Raw genomic sequence first — 17,934 nt, forward strand, 5'->3', positions numbered from 1 at the left:
CCACATGGACACATCGTGCACTGCAGGGTAGTGCAGTGTAGATTTACATCCCAGCTTGCTGCAAACTAAGTGTTCATGTAGGGTGACCAGACAGCAAGTGTGAAAAATCGGGACTGGGGTGAGGAGGTAATTGGCACCTATACAAGACAAAGCTCCAAATATCGGAACTGTCCCTATAAAATCGGGACATTTGATCACCCTATGTTCATGTAGACATAGTTTTAACCAAGAAAAACGTGTGGTGGATGGGTATCTCTTGGGAGCTACAATTATCAGAGATTGATGAGGGGGGTATGGCAGGACGGATGCGTCTATTAGAGTAGGGGAGCGAGAAAATGTGAAGAAAGGAGGAGGGATGTAACACCGAAAGAAAAGGAGCATGGGGGGGCACAAAGAGAGAGAACTCAGCAGTGGGGACAAGAATGTGATGAAGGGATGGGGTGGAGCAAATAGCCAATTGGCAGGGAGAATAAGATTGGCAGCAGGAGGTGGGGTGGACGGTGATTGGCTGAGAAAGAAAGGCAAACAGCCAATCAGAGGAGAGGAAAGAACATCCAGGGTTTGAATTGTAGCAGGCAGATTCTGCTGACCTCCAGGCACTGGGGACAGCTGGCCTGAGGGTAGGAGAAATGGCTGGAGATGCAGATGGAGCATCTGTTCCTCTCTCCGGAGTAGGGTGCCCAGCTGGGCCTCACCCTCTCCAGCCACTTCCAGGACAGGAGGGGGAAAACAGGGTCCAAGATGGAGATCCCCAGAGCCGAGGTAGTTGGAGAAACCAGATGCCCTAAGACTGAGGTTGTCCTTAGGGAAACACAGTCTATCCCAGCACACCCAGCTGGCTCTCCCCAGCAATTCATCAGAGCCATTGGTTAAGCTCAGACCAAGTCCCTTCCAGTCCTCAAGACCTGGCTAAAGACACAGGAGCTCACTGCCATGGGGGCAACGATGCTGCTGCCCCTGCATGGCCCCAGTAAGCTGGGCCTATGCAGAGATGGAGAGAACAGGGGATGGGGCATTGAAATCTCTGGTGTGGTCTCCAGCCCAGCAGCTTGCCCAGTGCCCTGGCTGCCCTCACCTGGGGACATAGTGTGAGCCTTGGAGGCCTCAGATATGGGGCCGTGGTTCTTCCCTGAGCCCAGAGAGCAAATGAGAGACAGCAATTCACCCACACCCCAGAGTCCCCCATGGGCTGGATCCCCTTATAGCCCATTGCGAGTGACAGCTGCTGAGCTCTGCACGGGGCAGTGGGGAAAAGGGATCCCACCCCCTCTGTTCTGGACACAGTTAATAGATACACCCCCCTGGGAAGCTAGGATGAGAACTGGATCAGATCAATAGGCCCATCGAATCTGAGATCCCACCTGCTGCCTGCCACCCCACATCAGACTCATATGCCCATCTAGCCCAGTATCTATTCCCCCCACCCCTGCCACACACACTCTTGCTTTTGATCCAGTGCTGAAATGCAGCCAAGTCTGGGATGGGACGTGACAGCTGGCTAACAACCATGCAGCAACACTGCACAAAAGGAAATTAGGTCATGGAGTGAAAGCCAAGTGTGAATCAATCAGTTTTTGAGGCTGAGCACAATCCTCATTACTTCTATCAAACTGGGCTTGTCATGAATAAAGAGCAAATATACTGGCCCCATTTGTATGGTGAGGGAAGAAGCACTTTTGGCTGCCATGGGGCAATGCACATGTTAAAAGGCTTGTCTAGATGGCCTGTTGGTGCCTGGCAAATGGGTATAAATCTACAGCATACTAGCCTGCAACTCTCCAATTCAGAGGTTCCCAAAGTTTTTTTTTTTTTGCTAAGCTCCTCTGGAGATTCATGTTGCTTGCAAATTCCACCCCACCCCCCACTCCACCACCACCTTTTTCTAAGGTGACAGGGGACAGGAGTGTTCTGTACCCACAAGAGGTACCTGGTACTTGCTGGGGGAAGGTACTTACCGTGTTGCACTAGAGGAAGGTAACTGGACCCTGCAGTGGTAGGGCCATCTCGGCTGTCTACACTCAGCTCCCTGACTGTCCCCCCACCTGCCCCTGTGCACATGGGATACACACTGCTTAGCTGAAAGGCCTGGGTCAGGAAGGGAGCGGACAGCTGCTGAACAGTTACCTGCTGACCCCAGCCCTTAAGTGAAGCCCCGTTTTCTTGTCCTGTGCAGGCTCTTTCCAGCAGAGGACTGGGCTCTGTGCCCTGGAGCTGTGGAAGGCCAGGGTCGGCAAAGGGATCTGGTGGCAGGACAGTCACTAGCCCTGTGCGCAGCTTTCTACTTGCAGAGTCCCTGGTGGCCTCCCCAATAGAGGTGGTGGCTGTTGCAGCTGCTAGTGTGGGACAATACCTGTCTCTTGGCCCCTCCTCCCACGGTTTTCAGAGTGGCCAGCGCTGGGCGCAGAGGCTGCCAAGCACAGAAATGGGAACAGTCGCGGTGGATGTTGACATTGACCAGCCAACTGTGTGGCCCGCTGAGGAGAGTGGGGCGGGGGGCTGCTCCACAGTTTGAAAACCTCTGCTCTGAGGAAAGTGACTTTTTAAAAATAAATTGCAATTCCTGATTTTAGTGCTCCACAGGCCACTGGGTGGTACGCAAGTCCTGGCTCCACCTCTTCCCCACTCCGTAGAAACCCTGACAGGGTGAATTGTTCCCCAGGGTAACACTGAAAGCTGCCCCTCTGCTCCCTGGAGTACTGGGGCTGCACCCATCCCCAGTCCTTGCACATGGCACACAAGGGACAAGACTCCTATGTGTGTCCGCCCCCCCCCCCCATTTCCCCGCTCCCCCCAAATACACACAACCAGCAGGGACACAATCTAGTTCTTCAAAACAAAACATCCCTCTGGTGCCTTTCACCCAGAGCAATCTCCAATCACTTTCCAAGCTGTACAGATGAGATCACCTGCTCTGCACTGAAATGCTGCTGCCTCTGGGGTGGAGCATGAAAAACATTTACTATCACTTCACAAATTTAAAGCAAGAAATGAAGGCAGCAGGTTTTGGCAGTTGGGAATCAGAACAGGACTCTGGATTGAATCACTCGCTGGATCAGAAGGGCACAGAGCAGTGGTGTCCAACATACAGCCTGCAAGCTGGATTTGAACCCCAGATCATAGGCGCCATCATCTGATAGTGCTGGTGGGTGCCTGACCCCTGTGTGCCCCCCGCCCGACCCCAACTTGACCCGTGCTCCGCCCTCATTACAACCCCTTCCCCAAAGTCCCTGCCCCAACTCCTCCACCTCCATGCCCATATTCCGACTCCTTCCCCAAATCCCCACCCCAGCTCTGCTTCTTCTCTGTCTCCTCTCCTGAGCGTGCCACATTCCCGCTCCTCCTCCCTCCCTCCTGGAGCTTGCTACACTGCCAAACAGCCCCAGAGCACCCACCGAGTCAGAGCCTATGCCCGAGATCCCTTCCTTCTAGCCCACTGCTCCCTCTGCCATCTTTGCAGGGACCCAGTCCACAGATGAAGCAGGCCCAAGGGTGTCAGAACCAGAGTAGGAAGAGCTGAGGATGGAGATCGGACCTGATCTCTTGTTGCTTTGCCATCAGCTGTGCCAACAGCGAGGGGCTTAGCAGAGTGGCTGTTTCCCCTATGGACCCCACGCAGGTGTCGGGAAGCGGCTTTCTCTCTGCCCCACCCCCTTCTACTTAACCTGACACAGGGCAGCTCTGCTGATCTCTGCTGTCATCAGTTTCATCCTGCCCCCCCATCGCCATAGCATCCAGACACCTTCCCCTTAATACAATAGCAGCAGAGAAGGGCTCACTGGAATTCATGAAGTCTCAGGATATTTTCAGAGTCACTAGTTTGATCATTGAAGAGTTAAAGCTGCAGCTCCTGCTCTGGCACCACCCAGCTGTTAAAAAAGAGTGTCCAGCCCCAGCAAGTGGGGTAAAAGACTAGAGCAGAGATAGTGATCTGGTTGCCAACGCTCCCGGACCGAACGCCATTGCTGAAAATGGGGACACCATTGCCACAAAATGGCGTCTGGTCCGGGGGAGTTGGCAACCCCTAGCTAGGGACCCTTGTGTGAGGGGTTTCGGGTGCAGCCTCCTGGAGTGCAGTGGGAAGTTATTTTCCTCTATTTGATTTTACCTCCTAGCTCTTCAGTGGGGTTTTCATATGGTGAGTGCACCAGTGAGTCTGGCTGCTTCGTGAACCATGTGTTATAGCCCCACTTCAGCATATCCAGGGCTATGCCAAGTGAAGAGGTGCTTTGAATCAGCTGCTCCCGATTCCGCTCCACAGAATGTTCCTCTGGGCCTAGGGACAGAAAAACACCCACTTAAACACTGGGTTTGGTTGCAAGGCTCCTTCAGCTTCTACCTAGGGCTGTTTAGCCAGAGCCCTGAGCTGCGGTGGGGCAAAGCTGCCCTGCCTAGGGGGAGCTCCTGGACAAACTGTGCCTCGACTCACCCTCCCTTCCCGACAAGCAGGTGGATGTGCTGACCCAATGTCCATGTGCATGGTGCAGCCTCCTCCCCTGCACAGCCCCAGTGTGATTCACTAAGGGTTAATCCCGCTAGCTGATTTATAACTCATGTGTGGCTCCAGGGCTGGTGCTGGAGGACAGCTCCTGTGCTGGGGTACTGGCACCTGCAAGAGAGAGCAAGTGGGAGAGAGAGCACGCAAGGGCTGACTCACTGGAACAGAAGAGATCTTAGTACCAAGGGGCCAAATTGGGGGGATGATCTTCCTCCTGTCAGGGGCCACCCCACACCCTGGGATCTTGCTGGCCTCCTCTCCCAGCCCATGGGAGCCCCTCAATCCAGCTCCCATATTTTGGTTAGACGAACACCTGCCAGGGATGGTCCAGTTATGACTTAGTCCTGTCTTGAGTACAGGGAACTGCACTAGATGATAGATGATGATGAGCTCCCTTTCAGTCCTACACTTCTGCGATTCCCCACTGCTGGGCAGGCCTTGCTCCTCTCTCTGGGATCAAGAGTCCCTTCTCTCCCCTTACCTGCTTCTTCAGTGGGAGGAATGCAGACCTTGTTAGAGAAATGAGCAGGGATGGGGAAAAATGTTGCTCATCCAGCAAAGATGGTAGGAGCTCAAGGGTGCATTGCAGGGGGCAGGTACATGCAACCCCACTACGCACTCTAGACACCACCTATCACTGCCTGAATTAATTCACACCCCTGCTCTCTTTGGTAAAAAAGATTTGATCTGAGATTTTGGCCTGGGTCAAACTCCATCATGCCTCCCAAATTCTGAAGGCACTAGAATCAGGTTACATGGCTGTCTAGCACTCACCCCCTATCCATCCCTTCCTACACTATACTCCCCTGCACAACACACACACACACACACACACACACACTACACCTCAGTTTTTTCCTGCCTGTAGGTTTATGTGCATCCGGTACACATCTGTCAGAAATTCTTTCCTCAGGGGTACCCATCAGGATAGCATGAGCACCCTCCGTAGTCTCACACTACTATGTGCAGGTACAAAGGGTGGAGTTGCCCCCAACCTCTCTCAGTTACTCTTTTCTGGATAGATTCCTGTAGAGAGGGGAAGGAGGGCAGATTGTGGAATGGCTATGGGCAACACATCTCAAAGATCAACAGGTACAAGTCGGTTAGTAACCATTTCTTCTTCCTCGAGTGACAGTACATGTCCATTCCGCTGTAGGTAACTCACAAGCAGTTCAAACTGTATGTGAGCTTGGAGTCTACTTGAACAGGGACTGGAGAATCACACGACCAAATCTGGCATCGTCTCTGGATTGCTGAGAGATGTCATAGTGAGAAATGAACATACGGATTTATGACGAAGCTGCCACCTTACAGGTGTCCAAGATAGGCACATGAGTGAGAGGCTTCAGAAGCTGCATGAGACCTGGTTGCTTGAGCTAACACCCTACTCAGGGGAGTCACATTAGCCAAGTGGTAGCATGAAAAAATGCTAGCTGAAATCAAAGAACAGATTCCTTGGGAAGACATTGGACTGCTCTTCATTGTGCCTTCAACTGCAATGAGCGGTTGCAAGGTTGATCAAAATGTCTTAGTTAGATCAAGGTAAAACCCCTAAGCTCTCCCAAAATCCAAATATCCCTCATCATTATGTTTATGAGGCTTTAGAAAGAAAGCAGGTAAGTAAACTGCTTGATTAATATGAAAATTGGAAACTATTGTAGTAAGGAATTTTGGGCGAGGCTGAAGGTAAACTTTATCTTTATAGAAAACCATGTAGGTAGGTTCAGATATCAGAGCCCATAATCTCCTGGCTGAAATAATCACTATCATACAGGCCACTTTCATACACAAGTTTAGCAGCAAACAGGACACCAGCGGCTCAAAGGAGGATCCATCAGATTTCTAGTAATACATTCAAGCCCCACGGAAGAATTGTGTCCTTTACCTGTGGGTCTGACCTGCCCAGATCTGTTAAAAACCTCATAGACCTTGGGATGGAAAAAGCAGGAGGGTTGTACCCACAGCAGGGTGGAAAGCCAAGATAGCTGCTAGATGAACCCTGATGGAACTAACAGCCAACCTTGTTGTTTCAGGAACCAGATGGAGAAATTTTTCCATTTTGCCAGGTAAGTTCTCCTAGTGGAAGACTTTTCTACTATTTAGAAGCACTTCCTGTACCTCTTTCGAGCAACATCTTTCCAAAGGCATTAAGTACGAAGCATCCAGACTGAATTCAGGCAGTCAAAAAACAGGAGAATAAAATGGCAAAAATAGTCCAATTTACCTCCAGATTCCTGAATAAAATTCAAAACTGTTGGAATCTGACACATTTCCACCAGCTTTATAGTGACCAATCTCCGATAGGGCACCTGCAGGTGCTTTCACAATTCTAATAGTAATAATTTGGTTAAAAAGAGGTTTGGTTTTTTCTTGATATTTTTTGCTAGTCCATACTTAAAAAAAAAGCATTTCCCACAATTTCTCTCATTAAAATTGGGAGTAAATTTTGAAATTAAAATTTTGAAATCTGAAAAACACTAACCAAGTTCTAGTTTGAGACTTGCCTACACAAACATTTAGTTCACAGCAAGCCAGGGTTTAAATCTTCCCCACATTGAGTGTCATTGAGGATACTGCTACTGAACACTAGGGGACTTTTAGTGCACAGCAGCAGGGTCCACATGGACACATCGTGCACTGCAGGGTACTGCAGGGTAGATTTACATCCCAGCTTGCTGCAAACTAAGTGTTCATGTAGGGTGACCAGACAGCAAGTGTGAAAAATCGGGACCGGGGTGAGGAGGTAATTGGCACCTGTACAAGACAAAGCTCCAAATATCGGGACTGTCCCTATAAAATCGGGACATTTGGTCACCCTATGTTCATGTAGACATAGTGTTCGCCAAGAAAAACGTGTGGTGGATGGGTATCTCTTGGGAGCTACAATTATCAGAGATTTATGAGGGGGGTATGGCAGGACGGATGGGTCCATGAGAGTAGGGGAGCGAGAAAATGTGAGGAAAGGAGGAGGGATGTAACAGCTAAAGAAAGGGAGCATGGGGGGGCCACAAAGAGAGAGAGAACTCAGCAGTGGGGCAAGAATGTGATGACGGGATAGGATGGGGCAAATAGCCAATTGGCAGGGAGAATAAGATTGGCAGCAGGAGGTGGGATGGATGGTGATTGGCTGAGAAGGAAAGGCAAACAGCCAATCAGAGGAGAGGAAAGAACATCCAGGGTTTGAATTGTAGCAGGCAGATTCTGCTGATCTCCAGGCATTGGGGACAGCTGGCCTGAGGATAGGAGAAATGGCTGGAGATGCAGATGGAGCATCTGTTCCTCTCTCCGGAGTAGGGTGCCCAGCTGGGCCTCACCCTCTCCAGCCACTTCCAGGGCAGGAGGAGGAAAATAGGGTCCAAGATGGAGATCCCCAGAGCCGACGTAGTTGGAGAAACCAGATGCCCTAAGACTGAGGTTGTCCTTAGGGAACCACAGTCTATCCCAGCGCCCCCAACTGGCTCTCCCCAGCAATTCATCAGAGCCATTGGTTAAGCTCAGACCAAGTCCCTTCCAGTCCTCAAGACCTGGCTAAAAGACACAGGAGCTCACTGCCATGGGGGCAGTGATGCTGCTGCCCCTGCATGGCCCCAGTAAGTTTGGCCTATGCAGAGATGGAGAGAACAGGGGATGGGGCATTGAAATCTCTGGTGTGGTGTCCAGCCCAGCAGCTTGCCCAGCGCCTTGGCTGCCCTCACCTGGGGACATAGTGTGAGCCTTGGAAGCCTGAGACATGGGGCCGTGGTTCTTCCCTGAGCCCAGAGAGCAAGTGAGAGACAGCAATTCACCGACACCCCAGAGTCCCCCATTGGCTGGATCCCTTCATAGCCCATTGCGAGTGACAGCTGCTGAGCTCTGCACGGGGCAGTGGGGAAAAGGGATCCTGCCCCCTCTGTTCTGGACACAGTTAATAGATACACCCCCCTGGGAAGCTAGGATGAGAACTGGATCAGATCAATAGGCCCATCGAATCTGAGATCCCACCTGCTGCCTGCCACCCCACATCAGACTCATGGCCCCATCTAGTCCAGTATCTATTCCCCCCACCCCTGCCACACACACACTTGCTTTTGATCCAGTGCTGAAATGCAGCCTAGTCTGGGATGGGACAAGGCAGCTGGTTAACAGCCAGGCAGCAACACTGCACAAAAGGAAATTAGGTCATGGAGTGAAAGCCAAGTGTGAAACAACCAGTTTTTGAGGCTGAGCACAATCCTCATTACTTCTATCAAACTGGGCTTGTCATGAATAAAGAGCAAATATACTGGCCCCATTTGTATGGTGAGGGAAGAAGCACCTTTGGCTGCCATGGGGCAATGCACATGTTAAAGGGCTTGTCTAGATGGCCTGTTGGTGCCTGGCAAATGGGTATAAATCTACACCACACTAGCTTGCAACTCTCCAACTCAGATGCTCCCAAACTTTTTTTTTTTTGCTAAGCTCCTCTGGAGATTCATGTTGCTTGCAAATTCCACCCCACCCCCCACTCCACCACCACCTTTTTCTAAGGTGACAGGGGACAGGAGTGTTCTGTACCCACAAGAGATATCTGGTACTTGCTGGGGGATGGTACTTACCGTGTTGCACTAGAGGAAGGCAACTGGACCCTGCAGTGGTAGGACCGTCTCGGCTGTCTACACTCAGCTCCCTGACTGTCCCCCCTACCTGCCCCTGTGCACATGGGATACAAACTGCTTAGCTGAAAGACCTGGGTCAGGAAAGGAGCAGACAGCTGCTGAACAGTTACCTGCTGACCCCAGCCCTGAAGTGAAGCCCCGTTTTCTTGTCCTGTGCAGGCTCTTTCCAGCAGAGGACTGGGCTCTGTGCCCTGGAGCTGTGGGAGGGCCGGGGTCGGCAAAGGGATCTGGTGGCAGGACAGTAACTAACCCTGTGCGCAGCTTTCCACTTGCAGAGTCCCTGGTGGCCTCCCCAATAGAGGTGGTGGCTGTTGCCGCTGCTAGTGTGGGACAATAACTGTCTCATGGCCCCTCTTCCCTCGGGTTTTCAGAGTGGCCAGCGCTGGGCGCAGAGGCTGCCAGGAGCAGAAATGGGAACAGTCGCGGTGGATGTTGACATTGACCAGCCAACTGTGTGGCCCGCTGAGGAGAGTGGGGCGGGGGGCTGCTCCACAGTTTGAAAATCTCTGCTCTGAGGAAAGTAACTTTTTAAAAATAAATTGCAATTCCTGATTTTAGTGCTCCACAGGCCACTGGGTGGTACGCAAGTCCTGGCTCCACCTCCTCCCCACCCCTTAGAAACCCTGACAGGGTGAATTGTCCTCCACGGTCACACTGAAAGCTGCCCCTCTGCTCCCTGGAATGCTGGGGCTGTACCTATCCCCAGTCCTTGCACATGGCACACAAGGGACAAGACTCCTATGTGTGTCCGCCCCCCCCCCATTTCCCCCCTCCCCCCAAATACACACAACCAGCAGGGACACAATCTAGTTCTTCAAAACAAAACATCCCTCTGGTGCCTTTCACCCAGAGCAATCCCCAAGCACTTTCCAAGCTGTACAGATGAGATCACCTGCTCTGCACTGAAATGCTGCTGCCTCTGGGGTGGAGCATGAAAAACATTTACTATCACTTCACAAATTTAAAGCAAGAAATGAAGGCAGCAGGTTTTGGCAGTTGGGAATCAGAACAGGACTCTGGATTGAATCACTCGCTGGATCAGAAGGGCACAGAGCAGTGGTGTCCAACATACAGCCTGCAAGCTGGATTTGAACCCCAGATCATAGGCGCCGTCTTCTGCTCGTGCTGGTGGGTGCCTGACCCCTGTCTGCCCCCCTGTCACGGAGTGTGGGGGAGTCTGGCCCTGCACCCCTCTTCCTGGGACCCACGGTGACTCTTAGCCAGCCAGTAAAACAGAAGGTTTATTGGACAACAGGAACACAGGTTACAGCAGAGCTTGCAGGCACAGTCAGGACCCCTCCCCCGAGTCCTTCTGGGCTTTCGGGGTGCTTGGATCCTAGCTAGGATACCCTGAATTCCGCCCACACAGCCCCAAGCCCAAACTCAAACTGCTTCCCTCCTGCCACTCCCTTCCTTTGTCCCCTTCCCAGGCAAAGGTATTGACCTTTCCCCTCCCTTACCTAGCTCAGGTTACAGGCCCTGGCATTTTCCATCCCCTAAAGTCCTCCCCTGCTCTCCCACTCCCCACACAGACAGTCCCTACTGCATCACATCTCTCCCCCCTTCGAGACTGAACTGAGCAGGGTCACTCTGCCCAGTGACCTGGGGAAGTTCAGGGCCCCCTCTCCGGGACAACGCATCCGTTGTCAGGTTGGCACTTCCCTTCACATGGACCACGTCCATGTCATAGTCCTGCAGGAGCAGGCTCCACCTCAGGAGCTTGGCGTTGGCTCCTTTCATCTGGTGCAGCCAGGTCAGGGGAGAGTGGTCGGTGTACACGGTGAAGTGTCGTCCAAAGAGATATGGCTCTAGTTTCTTAAGGGCCCACACCATGGCCAGGCATTCCTTCTCGATGGCCCCGTAGCTTTGTTCCCGGGATAGCAGCTTCTTACTCAGGTACACGATGGGATGTCTCTCCCCCTTTTCATCCTCCTGCATTAACACCGCCCCCAGTCCCGTGTCTGAGGCATCGGTGAACACCATGAAGGGTTTGTCAAAATCTGGGTTTGCCAGAACTGGGCCACTAACCAGAGCCTCCTTCAGCGCCCGGAAAGCCTCCTGGCACTGCTCAGTCCAGATCACCTTGTCTGGCTTCCCCTTTTTGCACAGTTCAGTGATGGGGGGCCGGCTATGGCACTAAAGTGGGGCACGAACCTTCGATAGTACCCCACCATCCCAATAAAGGCCTGGACCTGCTTTTTGTTTTGGGGAGCAGGCCAGTCTCTAATCACCTCCACCTTGGCTGGTTTCGGCTTCAGGCAGCCACTCCCCACCCGATGGCCCAGGTAAGATACTTCAGCCATCCCCACCTTGCACTTCTCAGCCTTTACGGTTAACCCAGCCTTTCGGAGTCGGTCCAGGACTTGTTTAACCTGGGACATGTGGTCCTCCTAGGTCTGGCTGAAGACGCAGATGTTGTCAATATACGCCACGGCAAAACTCTCCATCCCCCTCAGTAGCTGATCCACCAGGCGCTGGAAGGTGGCCGGTGCTCTCTTGAGGCCGAAGGGCAGGGTCAGAAACTTGTAGAGCCCCAGAGGGGTGATAAAGGCCGATTTCAGCCTGGCATCTGCATCCAGCGGCACTTGCCAGTAGCGCTTGGTAAGATCCATAGTGGTGAGGTACCAAGCAACTCCCAGCTTGTCTAGGAGCTCGTCAGGCCTGGGCATAGGGTAGGCATCAGATACAGTGATGGCACTGAGCTTTCAATAGTCCACACAGAACTGGATTGACTCATCTTTCTTGGGGACCAGCACCACTGGCGAGGCCCAAGGGCTGGAAGACGGCTGGATCACCCCCAAAGCCAGCATGTCCCTGACCTCTCTTTCAAGATCCTGGGCAGTTTTACCAGTGACCCGAAAAGGGGAGCATCTTATAGGGGGATGTGTCCCGGTCTCCACCCGGTGGATAGTCAAATTAGTGCGTCCACGCTGGTTGGAAAATAGCGGTCGGTATAGATGCAGCACCCCCCTGATCTCAGCGTGCTGGCCTGGGGTCAGTTGATCAGAGAGGGGAATTGCCTCCAGGGGGGGAACCAGCTTTTGTCCCAGGGAATAGATCCACTAAGGGGTCATCTCCCTGCCCCTCCCAATGTCCACACAGGGCCAACATCACATTCCCCCTGTCATAGTATGGTTTCATCATGTTCACATGGTACACCTATCATAACCTAGTCCCAGATTTGGACCTTAGCGTCCAAAATATGGGGGTTAGCATGAAAACCTCCAAGCTTAGTTACCAGCTTGGACCTGGTAAAGCTGCCACCACCCAAAAAATTAGAGTGTTTTGGGGCACTCTGGTCCCCCAAAAAACCTTCCCTGGGGACCCCAAGACCCAAATCCCTTGAGTCTCACAACAAAGGGAAATAAACCTTTTCCCTTCCCCCCTCCAGGTGTTCCTGGAGAGATACACAGAAGCGAACTCCGTGAATCTAAACAGAGGGAGCCCATCCTCTCTATTTCCAGTCCTGGAAACACAAGCACTTCCCTCTTTACCCAGAGGGAATGCAAAGCCAGGCTAGCAAATCCAACACACACAGATTTCCCCCCGACCTCTTCCTCCCACCAGTTCCCTAGTGAGCTGCAGACTCAATTCCCTGGAGTTCCCACCAAAGAAAAAATCCAACAGGTCTTAAAAGACAGCTTTATATAAAAAGAAAGAAAAATACATAAAAATGGTCTCTCTGTATTAAGGTGACAAATACAGGGTCATTTGCTTAAAAGAATATTGAATAAACAGCCTTATTCAAAAAGAATACAATTCAAAGCACTCCAGCAACTACAGACATGTAAATACAAAACAACAAACCATTTTTGTACTCACAACTTGGAAACAGAAGATTAGAAAGCAGGAAATAGAAAAATCACTTCTCATAGCCGAGAGAGTACAGGCAGAAGACAAAGAACAAAGGACTCACACACAAAAAACCCTCCACCCAGATTTGAAAAAGTCTTGTTTCCTGATTGGTCCTCCGGTCAAGTGTTTCAGATTACTTCTGATAAAGAAAGCCGACCCCAGGCCCAAAGGCCGGGTCTTAATCAAGTTAATAATCACATCAAGGCCTTAGGCCTCAATCACACTAACATATAGCAAAAGTAAAAACATTGATTTTATACTAACCCTCCTGAGGCTCACTTTCTGATTTTACTATATTATACACTACTATTATGTTACTTAATGCTGCTAAATCACAGAATGCTGCTATAAGGGGTTAACCTGACATAAAGTCCCTTAAAAACCCCATCCATCACTGCCAAATAAACTAACAACTGCTAGGCTACTATAGTTTATCAAGCAGCTTGAGCACACAGAAAAATAACCTCTAATAAACTTGGCCGAACATGCATTTTGGGCCCAAGTTCCTCAAATTTGCTTAAGAACATAGCTGCTGACACTGCAAGTAGGCGAAAACCAGGTGTCAAAGTCCTGACATTAACAAAAACCCGTATAAAGGGGAAGTTGCAAAAAGCAGGCTTGCAAATTAGTTCATAACCGGTATAGTAATGGTAAAAGTTTTTGCAAATGGTTAAAAAATGTCATTGTATTAACCAAATATGGTATCCTCGGATGTATAAGCTCATATGGTAATTTGCGGTTTTAAGCTTTATAAACCCAGGTATTATTGCTGTAAGGTAGAGCGACTTCCCTCTTGCTAGAGGTCCTGTCGTCTCTCCCTGCATATATGCTTGTAATCTATGATTAATCAATAAAGGAGCCTCAGGCTGTCTGATCAACTCAACTGACTGGTGGTCAATTTCCACGACACTTCTTTCCAGGTGTAAGAGACATTAACCCTTAGCTATCTGTTTATGACAACACCCGACGGTGATGTGCCCAGTTTGACAGCTCCACCACATAGTTTACCTCATTCAGTTGCTTGATAACCTTGAAGGGCCCTTCCCAGGCGGCCTGGAGTTTGTTTCTCCTCACGGGGATGAGAACCATCACCTGATCTCTGGTGGCGCAGGCACGGGCCCGTGCCGTGCGGTCATACCAGACCTTCTGCCTCCTCTGGGCTCGGGCCAGATTCTCCCTGGCCAGGCCCATGAGCTCGGCCAATCTTTCCTGGAAGGTCAGGACATACTCCACCACCGACTCTCCCTCGGGAGTGGCCTTCCCCTCCCATTCGTCCCTCATCAGGTCTAGGGGCCCCCTTACCCGCCTTCCATACAACAGTTCGAAAGGTGAAAACCCGGTAGATTCCTGGGGTACCTCCCTGTACGCGAACAGCAGGTGAGGTAAGTACTTGTCCCAATCCTGCGGGTGCTGGTTCATAAATGTTTTTAGCATCATCTTCAGCGTTCCGTTAAACCTTTCTACCAGCCCATTGGACTGGGGGTGATACGCTGAGGTCCAGTTGTGCTTGACCCCACATTTCTGCCATAAGGACCGGAGCAGGGCCGACATGAAGTTGGACCCCTGGTCCGTTAAGACCTCCTTGGGGAACCTCACCCGGCTGAAAATTGTCAGCAGCGCATGTGCCACTGTGTCTGCTTCGATAGAGGACAAGGCCACCGCCTCGGGGTAGCGAGTGGCAAAATCCACCACCACCAGGATGTATTTCTTCCCCGACCGGGTCTTCTTGCTGAGGGGTCCCACTATGTCCATGGCCACCTTCTGGAAAGGTTCTTCTATGGTGGGTAAAGGCCTCAAAGCCGCTTTCCCCTTGTCCCGGGCCTTCCCCACCCTTTGGCAGGGGTCATAGGATTGGCAGTACTGTCGGACATGGGTAAAGACCCCAGGCCAGTAAAAGTTCTGTAGCAGCCTCTGCCTGGTGCGCCGGATTCCCTGGTGCCCTGCAAGAGAGATGTCATGGGCCAGGTACAGCAGCTTGTGACGAAACTTCTGGGGAACCACCAGCTGCCTCCTGATCCCCCATGACTCTACTTCCCCTGGGGGAGCCCATTCTCGGTACAGGAACCCCTTCTCCCACAGGAACCTCTCCTTGCAACCTCTCCTCATGGTCTGTACCACACTAAGGTCAGACCGGTCCCGGTGCTTCCGCAAGGAGGGATCTTTCTGTAACTCGGCCTGGAACTCAGCAGCTGGGACAGGGATGGGGACCGGCCCTCTCTTGCTGGCTGGGTCTGAGGCCACAGCCTCTCTGAACCGTGCCCCTGGGTGTTTCCCGCTCCCTGGGTTAGGGTCCTGCACCTCGGGTCGAGTACCTTCCCCGTTGTCGGGGTGCAGTGCCCTTTGCCGACTCTGACTATGAGTCACGACCAGGGCACTCTGGGTGTTACTAGGCCAGTCCTCGAGGTCCCCTCCCATTAACACGTCAGTGGGCAAATATCGGTGTACCCCCACATCCTTGGGGCCCTCCTTGGCCCCCCATTTCAGGTGTACCCTTGCCACGGGCACCTTGAATGGGATCCCGCCCAGGCCTATCAGGGTCAGGTAGGTGTCGGGCATCATCCGATCTGAGGCCACTACCTCGGGCCGGGCCAGCGTCACCTCTGCGCCCGTGTCCCAGTACCCAGTGACCTTCCTCCCATCCACTTCCAGGGAAACAATGCACTCTTTCCGGAGGGGCAGCCCCGCGCCCACCCGGTAAATCAAAAACCCGGAGCCTGGAGCATCCACAAGTGGTATGTTGCCAGCCCCCCTTCCCTGGGAATGTAGCCCCTCCTCCGATTGTGTTTTTACCCAGTCCACCCTCTGTGGGTTGGGTCTGCTTGGTCTGTCCCTGAGCTTGGGGCACTGGGCCCGTATGTGACCTCGTTGGCCACAGCGATAGCAGCCCATGTCTTGTGGGTCCCCTTGAGTGGGTCGGAGGGACCTGCCGCTGGATGTTCCCCTTTTGGGGGGGTTCTCCATAGGCCCCCTTTGGGAGGTCGCATGATGACTCTCTCTCTGCGTTGAAGCAGGCCTGCTCCTTCGAGACTCCTCCCTGCCATCCCCTGCCTGACTGTCCACAACTGGTCGGCCAGCTGGCCTGCGTGCTGTGGGTTCTCCGGCTTCTGGTCCATCAACCACAGCCTCAAGTCGGACGGGCACTGCTCGTACAGGTGCTCCAGTATGAATAGGTCAAGCAGGTCCTCTTTAGTTTGGGCCCCAGCTGTCCACTTGCGGGCATACCCCTGCGCCCGGTTGACCAGTTGTAGGTATGTGACCTCACGGGTTTTACGCTGGCTCCGGAACTTTTTCCGGTACATCTCAGGAGTCAGCCCAAACTCGCGGAGCAGGGCCTGTTTGAACAGTTCGTAGTCCCCTGCCTCCGCCCCTTTCAGTCGGCTGTACACCTCCACAGCTGTGGAGTCCAGTAAGAGGGTGAGAACTGTGATCCTATCTGCAGGGTCAACCCTGTGCAGCTCGCAGGCATTCTCAAAGGCCGTCAGGAAGGTATCTATGTCCTCCCCCTCCTTACGCCGGGACAGCAAGTGCTTATCAAAGCTCTTTGTAGGCTTGGGTCCCCCCTCACTCACCGCAGCTGGGGCCTCACTTCTCCTCAGCTGGGCCAGGTCCAGCTCATGTTTACGCTGTTTCTCCTTCTCCTCCCGCTCATGTTTACGTTGTTTCACCTTCTCTTCCAGCTCTTGCCTCTTTAAATCGAGCTCCTCCCGTCTCAGCTCCCTTTCATATTCCAGCCGCATCCGCTCCACGGATGCCGAGCGTCGCCGGAAGGATCCCCTGCTGGGGGGTGAGCTTCGCCGGGAGGATCCCCTGCTGGCCGGGGGTGTCACGGTGCCCTCGGTATGCACTGGGCTCTTCCCTGCCCATCCCCTAGGCCTAGGAAGGGGGGGGTCTCGGGAAGCCCTCATCCGCCGGCTGACCACTCCCAGCGGGGACAGACACTGGTGCCTGCGTTGCATCTGCCCGGCTGCTTCCCTCAGAGACAGGGCTCCGTTCATTCATGCAGTCTCCCTGCTCCAGCTGGGCAATCAGCTGGTCCTTGCTGAGCCTCCCCGAGCGCAGCCCCCTCTGCTTGCACAGCTCCACCAGGTCACACTTGCGCCGCTTGGCATACATCTTCCTGCTGCCCACTCACAGGCCAGGGTGCTCGCTGCTCCCCACAGTTTCCAGGGGGACCCCTAGCGCACCAGCCCTTCTTGAGGTCACCACCTCTCTGCCAGGGTTGAGCTGCAGACTCTTCCACCCCGGGACCTCTCGCTGCAATCCCCTGGGGGACCCTGTTACTGCAAAGTCCTTCTCACTGGACACACACTCCCAGGGGTTAATCACCCCTTCGTTTTACTGCTCCCCAGTCACTTACTGCAGGAAGCGCCGTCCACGGGGTGCAGTATATCCCAGCGCTGCCACCAGTTGTCACGGAGTGTGGGGGAGTCCGGCCCTGCACCCCTCTTCCTGGGACCCACAGTGACACTTAGCCAGCCAGTAAAACAGAAGGTTTATTGGACAACAGGAACACAGGTTACAGCAGGGCTTGCAGGCACAGTCAGGACCCCTCCACCGAGTCCTTCTGGGCTTTCAGGGTGCTTGGATCCTAGATAGCATACCCTGAATTCCGCCCACACAGCCCTAAGCCCAAACTCAAACTGCTTCCCTCCTGCCACTCCCTTCCTTTGTCCCCTTCCCAGGCAAAGATGTTGATCTTTCCCCTCCCTTACCTAGCTCAGGTTACAGGCCCTGGCATCGTCCATCCCCTAAAGTCCTCCCCTGCTCTCCCACTCCCCACACAGACAGTCCTTCCTGCATCACACCCCCGCCCGACCTCAACTTCACCCGTGCTCCGCCCTCATAACAACCCCTTCCCCAAAGTCCCTGCCCCAACTCCGCCACCTCCATGCCCATATTCCGACTCCTTCCCCAAATCGCTGCCCCAGCTCTGCTTCTTCTCTGTCTCCT

At 52.9% G+C, this 17,934-nt stretch overlaps 1 protein-coding gene across 1 annotated transcript in view; it reads right to left on the reverse strand.

Annotated features, from left to right (window-relative positions):
• Positions 1-17,934, reverse strand: part of LOC115651392 — a 92,652-nt gene that overhangs the window by 42,977 nt on the left and 31,741 nt on the right. The window contains exon 8 of the mRNA XM_030562322.1: positions 4,106-4,273. Within this exon, the coding sequence (XP_030418182.1) occupies positions 4,106-4,273 (168 nt within the window). The remainder of the gene's footprint in view (positions 1-4,105; positions 4,274-17,934) is intronic.

This window comes from Gopherus evgoodei, chromosome 4 (assembly GCF_007399415.2).
Source record: "Gopherus evgoodei ecotype Sinaloan lineage chromosome 4, rGopEvg1_v1.p, whole genome shotgun sequence".
Taxonomy (NCBI): domain Eukaryota; kingdom Metazoa; phylum Chordata; order Testudines; family Testudinidae; genus Gopherus; species Gopherus evgoodei.